At 45.8% G+C, this 17,958-nt stretch overlaps 2 protein-coding genes across 4 annotated transcripts in view; one reads left to right on the top strand and one right to left on the bottom strand.

Annotated features, from left to right (window-relative positions):
- The window catches only part of ZCWPW1 (zinc finger CW-type and PWWP domain containing 1), a 75,592-nt gene that overhangs the window by 25,532 nt on the left and 32,102 nt on the right, over positions 1 to 17,958 (bottom strand). Inside the window, exons 17-18 of one of the 2 annotated variants that reach the window (XR_007411130.1) lie at positions 5,732 to 5,869; positions 1,267 to 1,388 (exon numbers count right to left, since the gene is read on the bottom strand). The gene's annotated coding sequence lies outside the window, so the exon portion shown is untranslated. Of the gene's footprint in view, positions 1 to 1,266; positions 1,389 to 5,731; positions 5,870 to 17,958 lie in introns of those variants that run through there. The other variant, XR_007411131.1, reaches the window with a different exon arrangement.
- On the top strand, positions 528 to 17,836 carry PILRA (paired immunoglobin like type 2 receptor alpha). 2 transcript variants are annotated; one of them, XM_025426043.3, is made up of 7 exons: positions 530 to 787; positions 1,111 to 1,500; positions 11,293 to 11,493; positions 15,082 to 15,112; positions 16,728 to 16,777; positions 17,193 to 17,224; positions 17,400 to 17,836. In XM_025426043.3, the coding sequence occupies exons 1-7, from the start codon at positions 727 to 729 to the stop codon at positions 17,532 to 17,534; spliced, it is 900 nt and encodes a 299-aa protein (XP_025281828.1). In that variant the 5' UTR covers positions 530 to 726; the 3' UTR covers positions 17,535 to 17,836. The 2 variants fall into 2 exon arrangements, with proteins under 2 accessions (XP_025281829.1, XP_025281828.1); XM_025426044.2 differs by lacking the exon at positions 15,082 to 15,112 and having other exon boundaries at positions 528 to 787.

The raw sequence follows: 17,958 nt of genomic DNA, 5'->3' as shown, positions 1-17,958 counted from the left end.
AGGGAGGGTATGAGACTGCACAAAGGGAGCTGACCAGGGGAGGGAAGGGACCTGGTAGGCCTGAGTCCGGCAGAGGGCTGCAGGGGAGCCCCTGCCTGGAGGAAGAAGGTCAAGAACATGCTGGATATTCCTGGTGCTGGGGCTGGAGGTGGAGGGCATCTGACCACCAGTAGTTCCCTCCTCCTTCTCTCTAGGGGGCTATAGTTGGGCAGAGACTCACGGCTGCCTGTCCTCTCCTAGAAGAACCAGACCTCGTCCTGCTGCCACTCCTTCACCTGGGATGACAGACAGAGGCCAGAAGACACCAGAGCCAAGAAAAGGAGAGCTAGAGATACAGTCAGTCAAACTGACTCCTAAGGAGACGTAGAGGTGCTAGCAGTAGCAAGGTCAAGGTGGAAGAGGAGAGGCCACATATGGCCAAGGTCAGAACCATGACCCTCAGCTGAAGGTAGAGGCTGGGGGCCTCTGTCATGGCTCTCTGTGCACTGACCACGAGGAAGCACTGTTGCAATATAGGAAAAGAAGAAACCAGATTGATAAAGGAAGTACTCGTTACTCTGAGGCCGGGTGAATCAGGGGAAGACATTCACCCACCCCTGCTCTTCTAAAAGAGACTGATCCACGTTCTCCAGGTGCCTCTTGATTCCCCAAGAAGACACCTCCTCGGGCCTCCCCTCTGGTCTGGACAGAGCTGCTTGTCTTCTCTCCTGGGAGGAGAGTGAGGCAATGAGTCTGTCCTTGCTGCTGCCTCAGCTGCTGCTGCTGCTGCTGACTACTCTGCAGGCTGGTGAGTGTCCGGGACACTGTGGCTCTGCCCGGAGGCCCAGGGAGTCCCCAGGCAGGGCAATGGCTGGGCAGCTGGAGGAAGGGTCTGCTGGGGTAGCTAGCCAGGCCTCCCAATCCCAACAAGCAACAGGCTGGTCGCATAGTGCTAGGTCAGCCCCAACCCTCCTCCCTACTCTAAGCCTGGCGAGGGGGACACCCAGACCAGAGGGCCAGTCCTGCCATCTGTCACACTACTGCCCGTGGGTGAGGGTGACAGAAGGGCTGGGGTTATCTTCTTCATCTCTCTCAGTGGCTTCAAAGTCTCTCCTCTCCTCCCTTTTCCAGGTAACTCAGCAAGATGTGATCCAAAAATGGACTTTAGGATGGACCAACCAGAGCACCTCTCCGCCCCCAAGGGTGGCACCGTCCACATCAATTTCACCTTCTATTACTGTGGGGCATTAGCCAAGGATCCCAGAGTGAGTATAGCCTTGAAACGGACACATTTCCATGGGGAGGTCATCTACAACAGTACTAGGCATTTCGTCCATGAGGATTACAAGGACCGGATCATCCTGAACTTGCCAGAGGGTCAGAAGTCTGGCTTCCTGCAGATATTGAACCTGCGAGAGGAGGATGAGAATATGTATTTTTGCCGGGTCCAATTGAAGACACAAAGATTTGGCTTGCAGGTGTGGCAGTCCATCCTGGGGACCAAACTCACCATCAACCTCGGTGAGTCCTGATGGTGCTTTTATAGGCCATGGTGCCTTCATCCCCCCAGGCCTGGCCCGGGCCCCAATCTTCCTGCTCATCTCTTCTCAAAACTCCTCTCCCCACACCCACCTCCTCCCCAGGCCTCTCCAATTTTACTTTCTCCTCCATCTCCCCAAACTGGGCTGACCTCCTTGCCCACCCCCTCACTGCCCACTCCAGATCCAGGCCCCACCCCCTCTCCCCCAGCCTCAGGACCTCCTGGGCTCCCCAGTTACCCTCCCTTCCTGCCTCAAGCTGAGGCTCCAGCCCTGCCTTCCTACCCTCACCCCATGCCATCCAGGTGGACTTGACTTCTTCAGGATGTGGGCTGCCTTCCCTTTGTCCTGTGTCCCTGTTTGCAGCCCCAACCAGTCCTGAGTCTCGTATCTCCCCACAACCATGGGCTCAGTCAGCACACAGCAGGTACCCGATGATGACCCGAGACCCCTGGTCCCCTGGCAACCAACACCCCATTACCTGTTTTCCTCCCCCCACATCCTTCTCCTGTTCTGCTCCTCAGAACCTGGCCCATTAGCTCCCTGCCCCAGCCCCATCCCTCCTTTCCTTTCCATCTCCCTCTTCCCCTGCCTCCATCCTCCTTACCCTCCTTGCTTCCCCATCCCTGGTCCCCTCCTCTGCCTTACTGTCCCCACTGTCCACTCTGATCTGGCTCTTCCAGTCTGTCTTGGCTGCTGAGAGGCTCATCTGCTGCAGAAATATGGCAGCTCCCGCTTACTGTGCCCTGTGTTGGGTTGGCGACTTGCTATGTATCACCCTAGTTAACCTTCTCCACAACCCACAGCAACAGTAGGTACTGCTGTTGTCTTCCTGTGACAGATAGGGAAACTGAGGCTCAAAGAGCCTAAACAGCTGCCCAAAGCCACAGTTGTGGTGCAGGCAGGACTTGAACCCAGTTTAACCCCAGAGCCTCCACCCTTAGCCAGTAGCTGCTCAGCCTCACCAGCTGGCCTGACCATACTGTTGTCCTGACCTATGTTTCATCGAATAATGGGATGTGTTATGTGAATAAATCTTCTTGTTACTCAGTGGGGATTACTTGGGAACTTGAGCCAAGTGTGTGTCCAGAGCAGTATGGAGAGGGCACCTCACAGGAACAGACCCTGGGGGTGCACTGTCTGTAGATAATTCCTTAATAACTGAAAATCATAGGTTTGCTTTTTACAACCACTATTGCTGGCAATTCTAAACAGCCCATCACTGCTCCTGGCGGGAAGGACACCCTCCGTGTCCCCAACCTGGTAACCGCTGCCCCATTCGACCCTGGTGCTGGTTTTAGAGGAAATGGGAAGTAGCTCACAACCTAAATAAGGCAAAACAGCCTTAGATTTACCTTTCTGGCACCTCCTCCATCTTCTCTTAAATGGCCTTCTTGGGGAGATTTTGTCTCTCCTCAGAGCCCTCTTCCTCCTTCCTTAAATTCTCCTAACTTTTCTCTTTTCTCAGTTTCAGTCACATTCACTGAGTTTTTCATCAATAAATTAATTTTTTCAATTAATACAATTAATTGGATATCATGCTGAGATTTTTTTGTAAACAAAATACAGAAAAGTAAGAAAAAGAAATATTTCTGCCTAAGTGAAGTGCCACCATGTGAAGACATCACCCCAAAGGAATATTTGCAAAAAATAGAACTGAGAAGTTTGTGGTTGGCTTAATAATGTGTTTTATATACAGATTTTTCCTTATATAGCCAAATCTCATTGTATTCTTCTATGTAAATTCTTTTTATTTCTTAGCTTCAAATTCCACTAGGGGCTGAAAATATTTTAATTTCTTCTGATTTGTGTATGCTTTCTTTTGACGAGTAAAGCTCATTAATGTAGAGAGGATTTATTTTGGTATATGGTGTAAGGTAAAGAACTAAATTGATCTTTATACTGAGAAACAAATCAATTGTCCCAACTGCATTCATGGAATATTTTTTATCCCCTCCATTGACTCACAGGCCTGGCCTTTTTTGTAGAATAGCATCCACTTGTGGTCTGCCAACTCCATTTCCCTTTTATGTCTTTCTCATGTCGCTACCACACTGTTTTAGTGATTGTAACTTACTCACGCTTCAGTGGCTAATAAGACTACATCCATGAGAACCATGTCACTTCCTCAAAAACTTTATTATTGTTTTGGTCGATTGTTTCACATAAATGTCAGAATAAGTTGGGCAAGTTCTGAAGGAAACACCTGTGAGTACTTTTTAATTTGGAATTGCATTAAACCTATAAGGCAACTGACCAAACAAATCATGGCTCCTGTTTTATATCCCTCTGTAACCTTGGGAGTATTCTTCTAAAGACCATGTGAATATCTCACAAGATGTTTTCCTCTAAATCTTATTTTTATTATTAATATGCAACATTATTTTTTGAACATTCATTTTTTTATAATTTTAACTGGAAAATATTGTATATATTCTGGCCAAATGGTAGGTTATATGCATGTTTACCTCCTCTCTCTACCAAACACTACTAAAATGACAACAAAGGGAATTTTTTAAGACAAAATCCACAAGGACCAAAAACACGTGAGCCTTGTGGTCAAAAAACGGTATTTGGAAAGCTGAAAACACAAACTAATGCATCTGGCCTAGGAGACTAGGGGAGCTTAGCCCCAAACCAGCAGTGGGGAGATCCAGAAGAAAGGAGATTTTTACATGCAAAACCTCTTGATGGTTAAGGAAAGGCTACCCAGAACCCCTGCCAGCAGGAGTGAAAGGATGTCAGAAAACTGGAGGACCAGGTGAGAATCTATTTAAGAAGCAAGGAAACCTCTATGCCTCCTCCCCAGTCAGCAGAGACTAGAGATTTGTTTTCCAGAAAGGATAGACCAGAGGGACTCTGGGATAGTACCCTAAGCATACCTGGGGGCAAGGGTTTGCTCAGTCCTTAAAACTAGAGACTTGTTGAACTGATGAGACTCAAGGCCTTGCCCCCCCCCCCCTTAGATGCCTCCCAGAACTCTGACAACCCAGCTGATATCCCCCACCCCATCGAAGGCAAGAAATCAGGAGATTCTTCTCTGGGAAATCTATCTGATGGACCCAAAAAAGAATCTAGAAATCCTAACAGATCCTACCACCCACTAGCTGACCAGCACTTTCTCCCAAACCACACACACAGCCTCCACTCAGCGTGGCTTTCTGCACACTGGACACCAGGGAGGCAAGGAGATGGGATCTGACCTCCTGTGGAATCCCCTAGCTCTGACAATTGACCCTCACCTCTGCTGTGCCTGGGATGCCTGAGGCTAAAGATGCCATTTTAAACTATTATTCCAAAAAAAAAAAGAAAAAAAAAAACTATTATTCCATTAAACATTTAAGGAATCTTTCCCCCGTGAAACACAGCAAAACAAATGGGGGGTGTTACTGAGAGGGGCTATCTGGAAGAAACCAAACAATGGAGGGAGAATAAAACTCAGATAACTACCATCTTCAGAAAGTTAAGAGAGTGCAAGCATAGAGCAACAGAGGGAGCTTTGCAAACAAAACTCTTGGGAATTTAAGCTATAATGGCAAAAATGGAAAACCCAGTAAAAGGATTGAGAGATCAGCTTGACAGAAATGACTCAGAAGACAGACAGAGTCACATATTCGGAAGCTGTAATGGGTTGGATAGCAGCCGCCCAAAGTCATGTCCACATCCCAGCCCCCAGAACCTGGGACTGTTACCTTACATGGTAACAGATGTGACTCAGTGAGGACTTCTGAGGTGAGGTCATTTGGGATTTGCTGGGTGGGCTCTAAAAGCAAATGTGAGCCTCTTTCTAAGAGGGAGTCAGGCAGACTTGCCACAGAAGAGAAGGATGCCACAGAGCAGAGACTGTTGCAGCCTCCAGAAGCCAGAGGAAGCAGGGGACAGAGTTTCTCTCCCCCAGAGCCTCCCAAGGGTGTGCGGCTCTAGTAACACATTGCTCTCCAACCTCTGGCCTCCAGGATTATGAGAGACTAAACTTCTGTTGTTTTAAGTCACCCAGTTTGTGGTCATTTCTTACAGCAGCCATAGGATAGTCACATAGAAACTGTAAGATAAGAAAAATTGAGGACTGGTTCAAGAGCTCCACCCTTGGAATAATGGGAGTTCCAGAAACAGAGAAGAAAGAAGGCTGTGGGAAGAACACATGGATGAAATAACTCTAGAAACTTTCCAAAACAAAGGAGCCCAGAGAAATGGGTAAAAATAAATAGACCTACCTCAGGACACTGCAACATGAAATTTCAAAATGTCAAGGACAAAATGATGATCCAGAAAATTTCCAAGGAGGACAAAACAGGCCACAAGAGATTTCAGGAATCAGAATGGCTTGGCGGTCTCCATGGCAACAGAGGAAGCTAGAAGACAACAGTTGAATGCCTTGAAATTCTAAGAGAAAATTCTTTCATTCATTCATTCATATTGAATGATTCATATTCATATTGATTAAATACCTACTATGTGTCAGGTGCTAATATGGACACTGGGAAACAGCAGGAAAGAAAAAAAAAGCAAAATATGTTCTCAACAATGCCACTTGCACATAAGTGTGGAAAGAAGACGGAAGAGAAAAGCTAACAAATTAATTCTATGTCAAATGGTGGTGAAAAGAGAGTAGAATCTGTGGGATAAAAGTTGCTAGGGGTGCCACGCTATTCAGCTGGAACAGAAAAGGCCCCAGAGATATTAGTCGGAGCCAGGAGGAAGTACTCACTTGAACAGGGTGATCGAGGAGAGTTTTGAGTAGAGCACAAGGTAGGGAAATCAGTCAGGGATGAGAGACACCTGGGACCATGCCCAGGCCTGAGAAGGAGGGTAGAAAGAAGGCACTGGGGACCAGCAAGGAGCTGTAGCCTCTGGGGAGATAGAGTCAACATGTCTGAGATGGTTAGTTCTATTTTTTAATTAAATGTATTTATTTATTCATTCATTTATTCATAAGAGACAGAGAGGCAGAGACATAGGCAGAGGGAGAAGCAGGCCCCCCACAGGGGGCCTGATGTGGGACTCCCTCCCAGGACCCCGGGATCACGACATGAGCCAAAGACAGACACTCAACCACTGAGCCACCCAGGTGTCCCTGAGATGGTTAGTTTTAGGTGTCAGCTTGACTACACTAAGGGATGCCCAGATAGATGGTAAGACATTCTTTCTGGATGTGTCTGAGAAGGTATTTCCAGAAGGGTTTAGCAGTGGGTGGGCATCATCTTAACCCTTGAGGGTCTGAAAAGAACAAAGAAGTAGAGGATACGCAGGGACCTCCATTTTTCCTGCCCTCAGACTTCGGAGCTTCTGGTTCTCGAGTTTAGAGTCACAATGAGTTTTATATAAATGGTCCCCTTGGTTCTCAGACCTATTGGTCTGGCTGGAAATTACACCACCAGCTTTTCTGGGCCTCCTGTTAAAGAGAGCAAACTATGGCTTCTCAACTACCATAATCACATGAACCAATTCCTCAAAACTCTACATCTCTTTCTATATCCCATTGGTTCTATGTCTCGGAGAACCCAGGCTAATACAAAACCCCGTAGAGAGGGGGCCAAGGGCTATGCTATAACCCACCCTCCTCTCTCCATCTATCTCCTTTTTTTAAAAGATTTTTAAAATTTGAGAGAGAGAGATTGGGAGCACAGGTGGTGGGGAGGGACAGAGGGAGGAGAAGTAGATTCCTCGCTGAGCAGGGAGCCCGAAGATGCTGATGCAGGGCTCAATCCCAGGACCCTGGGATCATAACCTGAGCCAAAGGCAGAAGCTTAAATGACTGAGCCACCCAGGCAACCTCTCTCTATCTCCTGATGGTGACTCCCACTGGCCACTGAATAGGAATCAGTGGGTGAGAGAGCCCATGAATGGAGTCTACCAAAACCAGCCTCCAAAGGCACAAAGCAGGTTGAGAAGAGTTGGGGAGTGGATCTAAGAGAAGCCAGCAGAGAAATCCAGCCTAGGCACAGATCTGTAGGAAGTGAGGAAGAGTCTGAAGAAGAATGTTCCAGTCAAGAGAGATCAACATGGGCAGAGGCCATGAGGTGGGACAAGTATGGCTGAAGCAGCTGAAGAGGCTGATGGTGGCTGGAGGTGAGATCAGAACAGGCAGTGAGGGAAGGTCCTGTGTAGCTCTGAAAGCCAAGAAAAGAAGTTTTACTCAGTGCAATGAGTCTAGTGAGGGTTTCCTGCTGTGCTCTGATGTACATTGTACAAATGTCCCTCCAGCTGTTATATGGAGAATAAGACTGTAAAGATGAACAAGGTCACAAGCAGGGACACCATTGAAAGATGATGTGCTTTGAATAGGGTGACAACAAGGGCAGATAGAATGCTGGTTATATTTTGAAGACTAAGCAGACAGGATTCGCAGATGATGGGATGTGGGAATAAGAAAGAGAAGAAGCAAGAGTGACTCTAAGGCTTTGGGCCTGAGCATCTTAAAGGATGGTGCTGCTATGTATAAGGGGGATGTTGGGGAGGAATAGGCTTGGGAGAAAATCAAGAGTTCTGCTCTGGACATCTGAAATTTGAGATATTACAAGACAAAACAAATGGAGGCGTGAGTAGGCAGTAAGATACAGGAGTTTACTGCACAGGGATAGAGGTGGCTGAATATGTAAATTTGGGCAAGATTGGCAAGTCACTGGTAGTTAATGCCATGGCACTGGATAAATTACCTGGGAAGTGAGTGTAGATAGAGAGGGGGTCCTAGGACTGAACTAAGGAGGTCTCATGAGTGTTACAGTTTGGGAAAAGGAGGAATCAATAAGAAGACAGAAGTTGCTGCTAATGAGGCAAGAAAAGAACAAAGAGAATGGTGTCCTAGATGCCAAGGGAAGAACCTATCTCATGAAACAAACATTGAGTGTTGGACTGTTGAGTAAAATGGAGAAAATGGGTGTGTGAGAGATCCAAATCCTCGATTTCAATGGTAGGAAGTAAATAAACACTACTTAAGACAAGTCAAGCAACAGCAATATATGCATGTGATTTCGGAATATAAGGTTGGGATGCCTGGGTGGCTCAGTGGTTAAGCATCTAATTTCGGCTCTGGTCATGATCTCAGGGTCCTGGGATTGAGTCCCACATCAGGGTCCCCACGAGAAGTCTGCTTCTCCCTCTGCCTATGTCTCTGCCTCTCTCTGTGTGTCTCTCATGAATAAATCAATAAAACCTCTAAAAAAGAAATACAGGGTTAATGTCAGAAGATATAGCTAAAGGTGGGCTTATGCAGGGGACTGCTGTTTTTACAAACTGTATGGAATTTGTGGATTCTTTAAATTATGTGCCTGGGTGGCATCTGATTGTAGCCTGGGTGGTACAGTTGGTTAAGCATCTGTCTTGGTTTTTGGCTCAGGCCCTGATCTCAGGATCCTGAGATGAAGCCCACGTTCTGCTCCACACTCAGTGGGGAGTCTGCTTGAGATTCTCTCTCTCCTTTTTCCTCTGCCTCCTGCCCCTGGTGCTCTCTCAAATAAATAAATCTTTTTAAAAAATAAACTTGTGCCTATACAAGTTTAATAAATGTTAAATTTTGAAACTAATAAAGGTACTGGTAATACTTGCACATCATTAAAAAAAATGATCAAACAATACAGAAGAGAGTCAAATGAAAAGTATATTCCTCCCTCTGCACCTTAACTAACTCCCCAGCCACTATTTTCTGCAGAAATGTTCTAACAGATATAGATACATAACACAAATAGAATCAAACTGCATACTATTCTGCTTAACAACTTGTTTTTATTTCACATACCACAAGTATCTTTCTATTTCAGTACATATAAGCTCCATCTTTTTAAAAAAGGCTGCAGGGTGTCCCACGGCAGCAATATATCATGATCTGCTTACTCAGTCGGCTGTTTAAAGACATTTAAGTTGTTGCCACATTACAAACAAAGCTGCAAAGAACACCCCTAAAAAACATAGGCCTTTGAATACTTGCTCAGCATTTCCACAGGATAAATTCCTAGCACTGAAATCATTGGGTCAAAGGGTATGCCTGGGTATTTCACATTTTACAAATGCATTCCCAGAGGTTGTGCCAATTTACCCTTTCATTGTGCCACGCCAATACTGGGTATGTTCCTCCACTCAGATCAGTAAAAAACACTGGCTTTTGTCATTTCAACTTGCATTTAAAAAAAAAAAGATATGAACGGTTATTAGCATCAGGATTATGTCATCATTTTATGAAATGAATTAGAATTGCATCATTTTCCATATTTCTCTGTGTTCTAGAATTATCTGGGAATTAATCGTTCCTTAAATTTTCACAATAATTTGCCCATAATACCTCCTGAGCTTGGAATCCTTATTGATAGGTAGTTCTTTAATAGAATTCTCACTTTTTTTTCAAGTTAATTTTTAGCAGAATCTATTCTGGATGTGGGGCTCAAACTCATGACCCCAAAATCAAGAGTCTCATGCTATTTGATTGACCTAGCCAGGTACCCCTAGAGTTCTTACTTTTTTGTTTACCTATCACTGAAAGTGTACTACTTCTTAACTCCATTTTCAAAAATATTTACTTCAGAAAATCATCCAATTCAGAGTCTTTAAAATTTATCAATCTATAATTGAGCACATACTCACAAATGATTTCAAGAGACTCTTGTTAGGTTTGCAAGAGTCTTGTCTCTTTTCTTGTTTGTTTCTTGTTTGTTTTGTTTGTTTTTCCCCTAAATAACCACTTCCTGCATTTATTTCTATTGTCTTGTTTCCTGATAAATTTATTCCTACGTAGGTTTCATTACATTTATCTTCTGAGGTTTTTTTAGGGCTGGCTTCTTTCTGGTTTGGATACTTTTTCTAAGGAATTGGATATTCAGTTTGTTTTACAAATTTCTTCTTGTTTGAAATAATAAAAGCACTTAATACTATGAACTTGGCTTAGAATGTGGCTTTGGTCATATTCTAGGATGTTTTAATAAAAATATGTGTTCCTCTGGTTTTTATTTCTCTAAATAACATGTTATAGACATTTCTTTAAGGCTTTAAAATTTTTATCTCAATTAAAAAATGTTATTATTCCTTTCTAATGAGGGTCGACAAAATTTGGTCCACCCTAACCCGAAGATTTTATTATAGTTGAATTTTTTCCTGTGGCTTTGTATTCTATCAGTGCATTAAATATCTATAATGGTAAAATCTTTTTGTAGTAAGTTCGATATATATTAATTTAATCTTAAAAACATATTTCTAATAAATACTAGGTGCTCCACAGATGTTTTCTCACTTATTAAAACAACCCAGAAATGACAAATACCATTTGGTTCCACTTATAAGAGGTTCTTAGAGCAGTCAAATTCATAAAGACAGAAAACAGACCAGTAAGTGCCAAGGGCTAGGAGAGGAGGTGCATAGTGACTGTTTAATGGGGACAGAGTTTCAGTCTGAGAAAATGAAAAAGTTCTGGATAAGGATACTGGTGATGCTTGCACAATAATCTGAATATACTTAATGCCACTGAATATATATACTTAAATGTGGTTAAAACAGTACATTTTGTGTTACCTATAGTTTACCACAATGAAAAATGTTTTTTATAATCCTGTGATTTAGTGATCCCTATTTGTTGGCAATGAAATGAGGTTCTGAGGTCACACCACTTAATCAGAGGTAGAGTCAGGATTAAGTTGGGTGATGTGCATTCATTACCCCCTCCCTGTGTGAGAGCTTCAGAGAGTTGCTCCACATCCTCAATATTCCCCAAAATGGGAACACAATGTGACAGTTTCATCCATAACCTCCAGTCCTATAGGGGAGAATCTGCTAAATTCGTGTGTCTTCTCAGCTCCCAAGACAACCACCGAGGGCCCCACAAGCACTGCCACCACCACGGCCGCTGCCACCACCACTGGACTCAGTGTCTTGGAGGGGAATAGGAGCTCAGCATCTTTACCCCTGAGTGTGGGAGCTGCTGTTGGGGCTGGTGCTGTGCTCATAATTGTAATTTTGGGACTGATCCTCTACCTCCGGTGGAAGGGAAGCAAAGGTAAGTGGTTCTGGGCCACCACCACCCCCTCCTCAAGCTTCCCAACTCTTTCTCGGAACCAGCATCATCAGAATGACCCCAGGGCGTTCTGCATTTAAAAATGCAAATCCCAGCTGGCCTTGAGGTCTGGGCTTGGGAATCTACATTTTTAAAGATCCCATCAAGTGTTGTCTGTATGTGACCAACTTTGAGAACCATTGCTCCAAACCAATCTCTCTCCACAAATCTGATCATTTTCTAGTTTTTGTGGCTTGAGTTAATAATTTCTCTGCAATCCTTACCTTTTGGTTCATGGGAAGAAGTTTTCTGGGAAGAGTAAGGAAAGAACAGAGGGACAGGAAGTTGGCTCGGCTCAGCAAGCACTGGTTGAGGGCCTATTTCCCAAGGTCTGGCCTGTAATTGGAGATTACAAATGTAAATAAAGCATAGGTCCTGCTTTCAAGGAACTCAGTGGTGGAGGGAGTGACTCCCTCATATGGAAAGAGCTGTGGTAAGATGGAAGGAGAGAAATCATGGAGGACTTCCCATAGGAAGTGACCCTGCAAAAGTCTCAAAGAATATAAGCGAATTACCCAGGCAGATGGTGAGTGTGGTGAAGAGGTCACTGACTATGCAGGCACAGGAAATCGGTGTGGGAACTCTAAGTAGCTCAGTGCTGTGGAGGCTGGAGATGGGAGAAGAGAACCTTGTAAGTCACACCCAGGAGCTTCTGATTCCAGAGGCAACATGAAACAGGGAAATGGCAATCTCAGCTTTACCTTGCAGACACATCAGTCTGCGGTGCAGGGGTGGGAGGTGGGCAGGTGGGGCCAGTCTAATGCAGTGGATGGAGGGAGAGAGCCAGACCCTGGAACAGCCATCAAGGGAAAACCAGTAAGACTTGGTGATTAGATTGGTGTAGAGCTGAGGGAGTGGGAAGAACTTGGGTGAATGAGTCCACGGTGAAACCATCAAGCAAATTAGAGAACACAGGAGGTCAAAGGCCATGTTTGGGGGAGAATGATGGTTCTTTAGTTTGGGATAGGTTAGAGTTGCCTGTGTGGCACCTGACTAGACTTGTTCATCAGAAATTTGGATATATGCATCTATAGCTAAAACAGAGGACAGGGCTAGACGCATTAATTAGTCACACCCCAACACCCTCCAGTAACGATCTGAAATTCCTCCAAGAAAATTTTCAATGAGAGGAGATTAGCCCTAACAGATATTAAAGCACAGAGGTGAAGAGCATAGAATCTGGACTGCCTGCAGTCAAATCCTGGCAGAGTAAACTCTGGTGCCATGGTAGTATGACTCTGTGCCTCAGCTCACTCATCTCATTCTAAAATGAGAATAATAATAGTACTTACTCTGGGGTTTGTCATGACAATTAAATGTAATACATTGAGAATAGATCCTGGCACAGAATAAGGACTATATGATGAGCATTAGCACTTATAATTATTAAGCTGCAATAATTAAAACAATTTGATACCATCATAGTCATACACAGATAAACCAATGGACCCAAAGAAAATACCCCAAATACAGACAGAAGGAAAACAGACCCAAATATAGATGAGAGTTCAGTAGGCTAGAAAGTAGCATGTCTCACCAATGGGAAGGTGAGTCATTCAATACATGGTGCCGGAACAGTTGAGCAGCCATTTGAGAAACTAATGTTATTTCATAATTTGCACCAAAATAAATTCCATGGAGATCAATCAAAGAGTTAAATGAAGGGGGAAAATAATCCCAGTACTAGAAGAAAGCATGTGAGACCATCTCATAACCATGGAGTGGACATGACCTCCCTAAGTATGACATAAAACCTGAAAGCCGTGAATAAAAATATTGATAAACTCAATCCTATACAAACAGTTTTTCATTCCGCAGAGGAAAAACCACTCTAGAGTGGTTGTCTCTAGAGTGAGGATGAGGGTCAGAGTTGAAGAGATGTGATAGTCACTGAGGAAATGGAAGGTGGAATTTAAGAACTCTGTAAAAGCATCGCTGCACAGGATCATATTTCCCCCAGCAGTATTCAACCATGCAGCTTTAGAAACTTCTAGAATCTGTTGGTTAGAAGTTATGTTCACCTGCTGGTGTCAGAGGCTAAAAGTAACAGAGCTTGAACAAGACAGAGTTTCTTGTTTCCCCTCATATTAAAGGATGAGGAGGCAGACAGCAGAGGCCACTGTCCTCAGGCACTCCAGCTTCTATCATCCTGCTCACTGCCCTGACTACTGGCTTCTATCCTGAAGGTTGCCTCCTGGTCCAAGATGGCTGCTCAGACTCCAGCCATTATTTCTGAATCTAGGCAGGAAACAGGAGGGAGGAAGAAGAGACAAAAAACCATGCTGCATCTGTCCGTCCTCCTTTTAAAGAATCTTCCTGAAAATCCTACCCACAACTTCCCCTTGAATCCTATTGGCTAGGATGTCATCAGATGTCCACATCTATCAGCAGGGGAGCACACTGCCACCCAAAACAAAGTCAAGGTTCTCTAACTAAGGAAGAAGAAATGAATGGATATTGGGTAAGCAAATGGCATTCCCTGCCATAGGCCACATCCAGAATGAGAGATGTGTCAGCTAAGTGTGGCCTAAGGACAGGGGAACATGGAAGGTCAAGGAGCTAGTAAGAGGGCAGAAGTGGACAGTAGAGGGTCAGCAGGGAGCTTGGATAGTCTGAAAGAAAGTGGCTTATTAAGGGGCAAGAGTTCAGGGGCAGGGAGTCAAAGCACAGGTATAGCAAGCAGGATGATGGTAAGAAAAAGCTGGAAGGAAACAAAGTTGTAGCATAAAGATGATGCTGATCTTTCGGAGTTCTCAGTCCCAGAGATTTAAAAAAAAGTCCAGGGTATGGCAGAGTGGAAGTCCGTGGAGTTTGGGGGACATGGAGTCCCATGTGTTCAGAGGGTTGTCTCCGTGGATGATAGGGACCTCCTGGGATGGTGGTGGGTGGTGGAGGGGATGTCTGTGAACCAGGGGCCAGTCCTTGGGAAATGCTGCAGAGAGACACAGGAGGATGAGGAGGGGAGAGGGCGGTGGGGAGACTGGTGGGATTCAGTGGGGGAGGGTGGGGAGGAACAGGCTACAGTGCAGACCCAGGCCCCAGCCATGAGGTTCACAAAGCAGGAGAGAAACAGCTGCCGCTCAGGAAATCACAAAAAGCCAGTGTGTCAGGGCAGGAGGGTTCAGTGAGTCTGAGACAAGGGTGGAAGGAGAGGGATCGGTGGGCAGGGCCTCAGCAGTGGAAGGAGCAAGGTTGAGGGATGCTTGGGGAAGTCAAGGAAGGGGGAAGGAAGCAAAGGGAAAAGTTGACAAAGAGAAAGACAGACAGACAGACAGACAGACAGAGACAGAGAGAGAATAGGTGCAGGCAAGAGCTGTTCTCCTGATTTGGTGTTGAGGACAGGGTTGAGCAGCCTCAGAGTGCCAGCAGGTGTCACTCTGAGTCCCAGGTGGGTCCAACAGAGCTGCTCCACTGCCCTGGTCTCTCTTGGGGTTGGTCTAGGGGTTGGTCTCAGAGCACACAGAGCAGGAAGGCAGGGAGGAGAGATGCCCTCCATGGATGGCACCCTGACACGCTGCTGTTCCTCTACAGGTCTACAGACTACAGCCAGAACCGTAGCCAGGTGAGAGCTTGTCCTCTTGGGAAACAGGAAGTTCCTCATGGGAAAAGCACAGGGCACCTGTCACTGCTCTCCTCCTCCTTTCCCAGTGCGCATCTCTTTTTTTTTACATATACTTTATTTTTTTAAATAAATGTATTTTTTATTGGTGTTCAATTTTCCAACATATAGAATAACACCCAGTGATCATCCCGTCAAGTGCCCACACCTCAGTGCCTGTCACCCAGTCACCCCCACCCCACCAACCCCCCACCCACCCCCACCCCCACCCCCCGCCTACCTCCCCTTCCACCACCCTTAGTTCATTTCCCAGAGTTAGGAGTCTTTCATGTTCCGTCTCCCTTTCTGATATTTCCCACTCATTTTTTCTCCCTTCCCCTTTATTCCCTTTCACTATTTTTTACATTCCCCAAATGAATGAGACCATATTATGTTTGTCCTTCTCGATTGACTTACTTCACTCAGCATAATACCCTCCAGTTCCATCCACATCGAAGCAAATGGTGGGTATTTGTCGTTTCTAATGGCTGAGGAATATTCCATTGTATACATAAACCACATCTTCTTTATCCATTCATCTTTCGATGGACACCGATGCTCCTTCCACAGTTTGGCTATCGTGGCCATTGCTGCTATAAACATCGGGGTGCAGGTGTCCCGGCGTTTCATTGCATCTGTATCTTTGGGGTAAATCCCCAACAGTGCAATTGCTGGGTCATAGGGCAGGTCTATTTTTAACTCTTTGAGGAACCTCCACACAGTTTTCCAGAGAGGCTGCACCAGCTCACATTCCCACCAACAGTGCAGGAGGGTTCCCCTTTCTCCACATCCTCTCCAACATTTGTGGTTTCCTGCCTTGTTAATGTTCCCCATTCTCACTGGTGTGAGGTGGTATCTCATTGTTGTTTTGATTTGTATTTCCCTGATGGCAAGTGATGTGGAGCAATTCCTCATGTGCTTGTTGGCCATGTCTATGTCTTCCTCTGTGAGATTTCTGTGCATGTCTTTTGCCCATTTCATGATTGGATTGTTTCTTTGCTGTTAAGTTTAATAAGTTCTTTATAGATCTTCGAAACTAGCCCTTTATCTGATACGTCATTTGCAAATATCCAGTGTGCGTCTCTTTTTTCTGAGCCACTTCCCTCCTCAGCTCCTAGCCTCCCTCCTTCCCTCCCTCTCTCTGGAGGTTTCTTCCTCTTTACCTTCCCACCTCCCCTTCTCTCCAGTCCATCTTCTCAACTTCTTTCTTTCTCTCCAACTCCCCCTCCCTCCCTTCTCACCTGGGAACCCACCAGAAGACCTGAGATGGGTGGAGCTGGTGTTCATTCTCCAGTCTGTACCAATACCATGCAGCAGACAGGACTTCACCCTTTTCATGGCTCTTCCAAGAAGTCTGCTTCTCCAGGACCATCCGCCTTCAATGGGCCCTCGGGATCTCTACTGGCTACACTGCAAACTGACTCTCAACCTTCCAGGAGACCTCCTGAGAGTCTCAAACCATAGCTCATCTGAGACTGTCAGGGGGTCACAGAGGCCCCACACAGAGAACCAGCCCCACACAGATTTGAACTCTCTTCTGCACAGCCTCTAATACACTTCCTACCTTCTTCCTATACAGGGGATCCCTCCAAAATACTGAGGAGAAGTATGAGAACATTGGGATTAAAAGTAAGTTCTTGGGACACCTGGGTGGCTCAACGTATGGGCATCTACCTTTGGCTCAGGGCATGATCCCAGGTGGGATCCCAGGGTCCTGGGATCAAGTCCCACATTAGGCTCCATGAAAGGAGCCCACTTCTCCCTCTGCCTGTGTCTCTGCTTCTCTCTCTGTCTCTCATGAATAAATAAATAAAATATTTTTTTAAAAAGTAAGTTCTTAATATTGTCACTCCCTGCTGTCCATCTTGGCCTGACCTTCCCCAAACACTCCCTGCTCAAACACGTAACCCACCCATCCCTCCTGCCTGACCCTGGTCCTGACTCAGCAGATGACCTCACTGCTGGAGGCCTCTGCCCATTTCTCTACCCTGGCCAGCATGCCACCTGACACCCCCCATACACACACTTCTTGGTTTTTTTCTAGGACAACAAACAGACCCCAAGCTGGACCCCAAGGTAAGCAGCTCAAGCTAGAGCTTTAAGGAATCAAAGAGAAGTTTGGAGAAGCTGGGGTGGAGGGAAGAGAGGGACTGTGGTCACTTAGGTGTGGAGCACCTAGGTGTGGGATTACTCCCTAAGGTGGGGACAGCTTCCCTTCCACTGTCTCACCCCCTTCTGCCTTCTCCACCAGGATGAAGCCCAGGATAATGGCGGCATCCTCTATGCCTCCCTTACCCTCTCCAGTTCCTCCTCACCAGCAGCACATCCCCCCCTTCCCAAGAAGAGCCCCCAGGAGGAGACCCTATACTCTATCCTAAAGGCCTAATGGGTGGGATTGAAGGATGACCTCCTTAGACTAAGCTGCAGAGCGGGTCACAGCTTCTGATAACAACTCTGGCCAGACACAGAAGACTCAGAAGTCAGGGGGTGTGGAAGGCCACCAAGGACTGCAGAGAAACAGAGCCATCTGCTCCAGTGCCCTCTCCACCTTCCCAGCCCTGCCCACAAGAATAAAAGTACCCGTTGAATTTGCCCAAAAGCATCTAAGGAAAAAACTGATAGCACCTTCAACTTCTGTCTTTTGCCTCTTGCCAAAAATGAACTATAATAAACAGCTCCCACCCCAGATCCCTCCTCCAGCACTGGAGTTCCGGGACTGCCTCCAGGCAGGGAACAATAAACCCCAAATGCTAGTAGCCAGCCCAGAAGCCAGGGTCTGCCCCCCCATCTACCCATTCTACTTCCTCTAC

Source organism: Canis lupus, chromosome 6 (assembly GCF_003254725.2).
Source record: "Canis lupus dingo isolate Sandy chromosome 6, ASM325472v2, whole genome shotgun sequence".
In the NCBI taxonomy this organism is placed as follows: Eukaryota; Metazoa; Chordata; class Mammalia; order Carnivora; family Canidae; genus Canis; species Canis lupus.
The sequence above is the reverse complement of the archived record's forward strand: the minus strand, read 5'-3'. Positions and strand labels throughout refer to the sequence as shown.

Bases quoted from the DNA above. Each gene is read 5' to 3' on its own strand.
- PILRA (XM_025426043.3), top strand. From the start codon at position 727: ATGAGTCTGTCCTTGCTGCTGCCTCAGCTGCTGCTGCTGCTGCTGACT. The intron at 788-1,110 runs GTGAGTGTCCGG...TCCCTTTTCCAG, and splicing joins GCTGACTACTCTGCAGGCTG to GTAACTCAGCAAGATGTGAT. The intron at 15,113-16,727 runs GTGAGAGCTTGT...CTTCCTATACAG, and splicing joins ACAGCCAGAACCGTAGCCAG to GGGATCCCTCCAAAATACTG.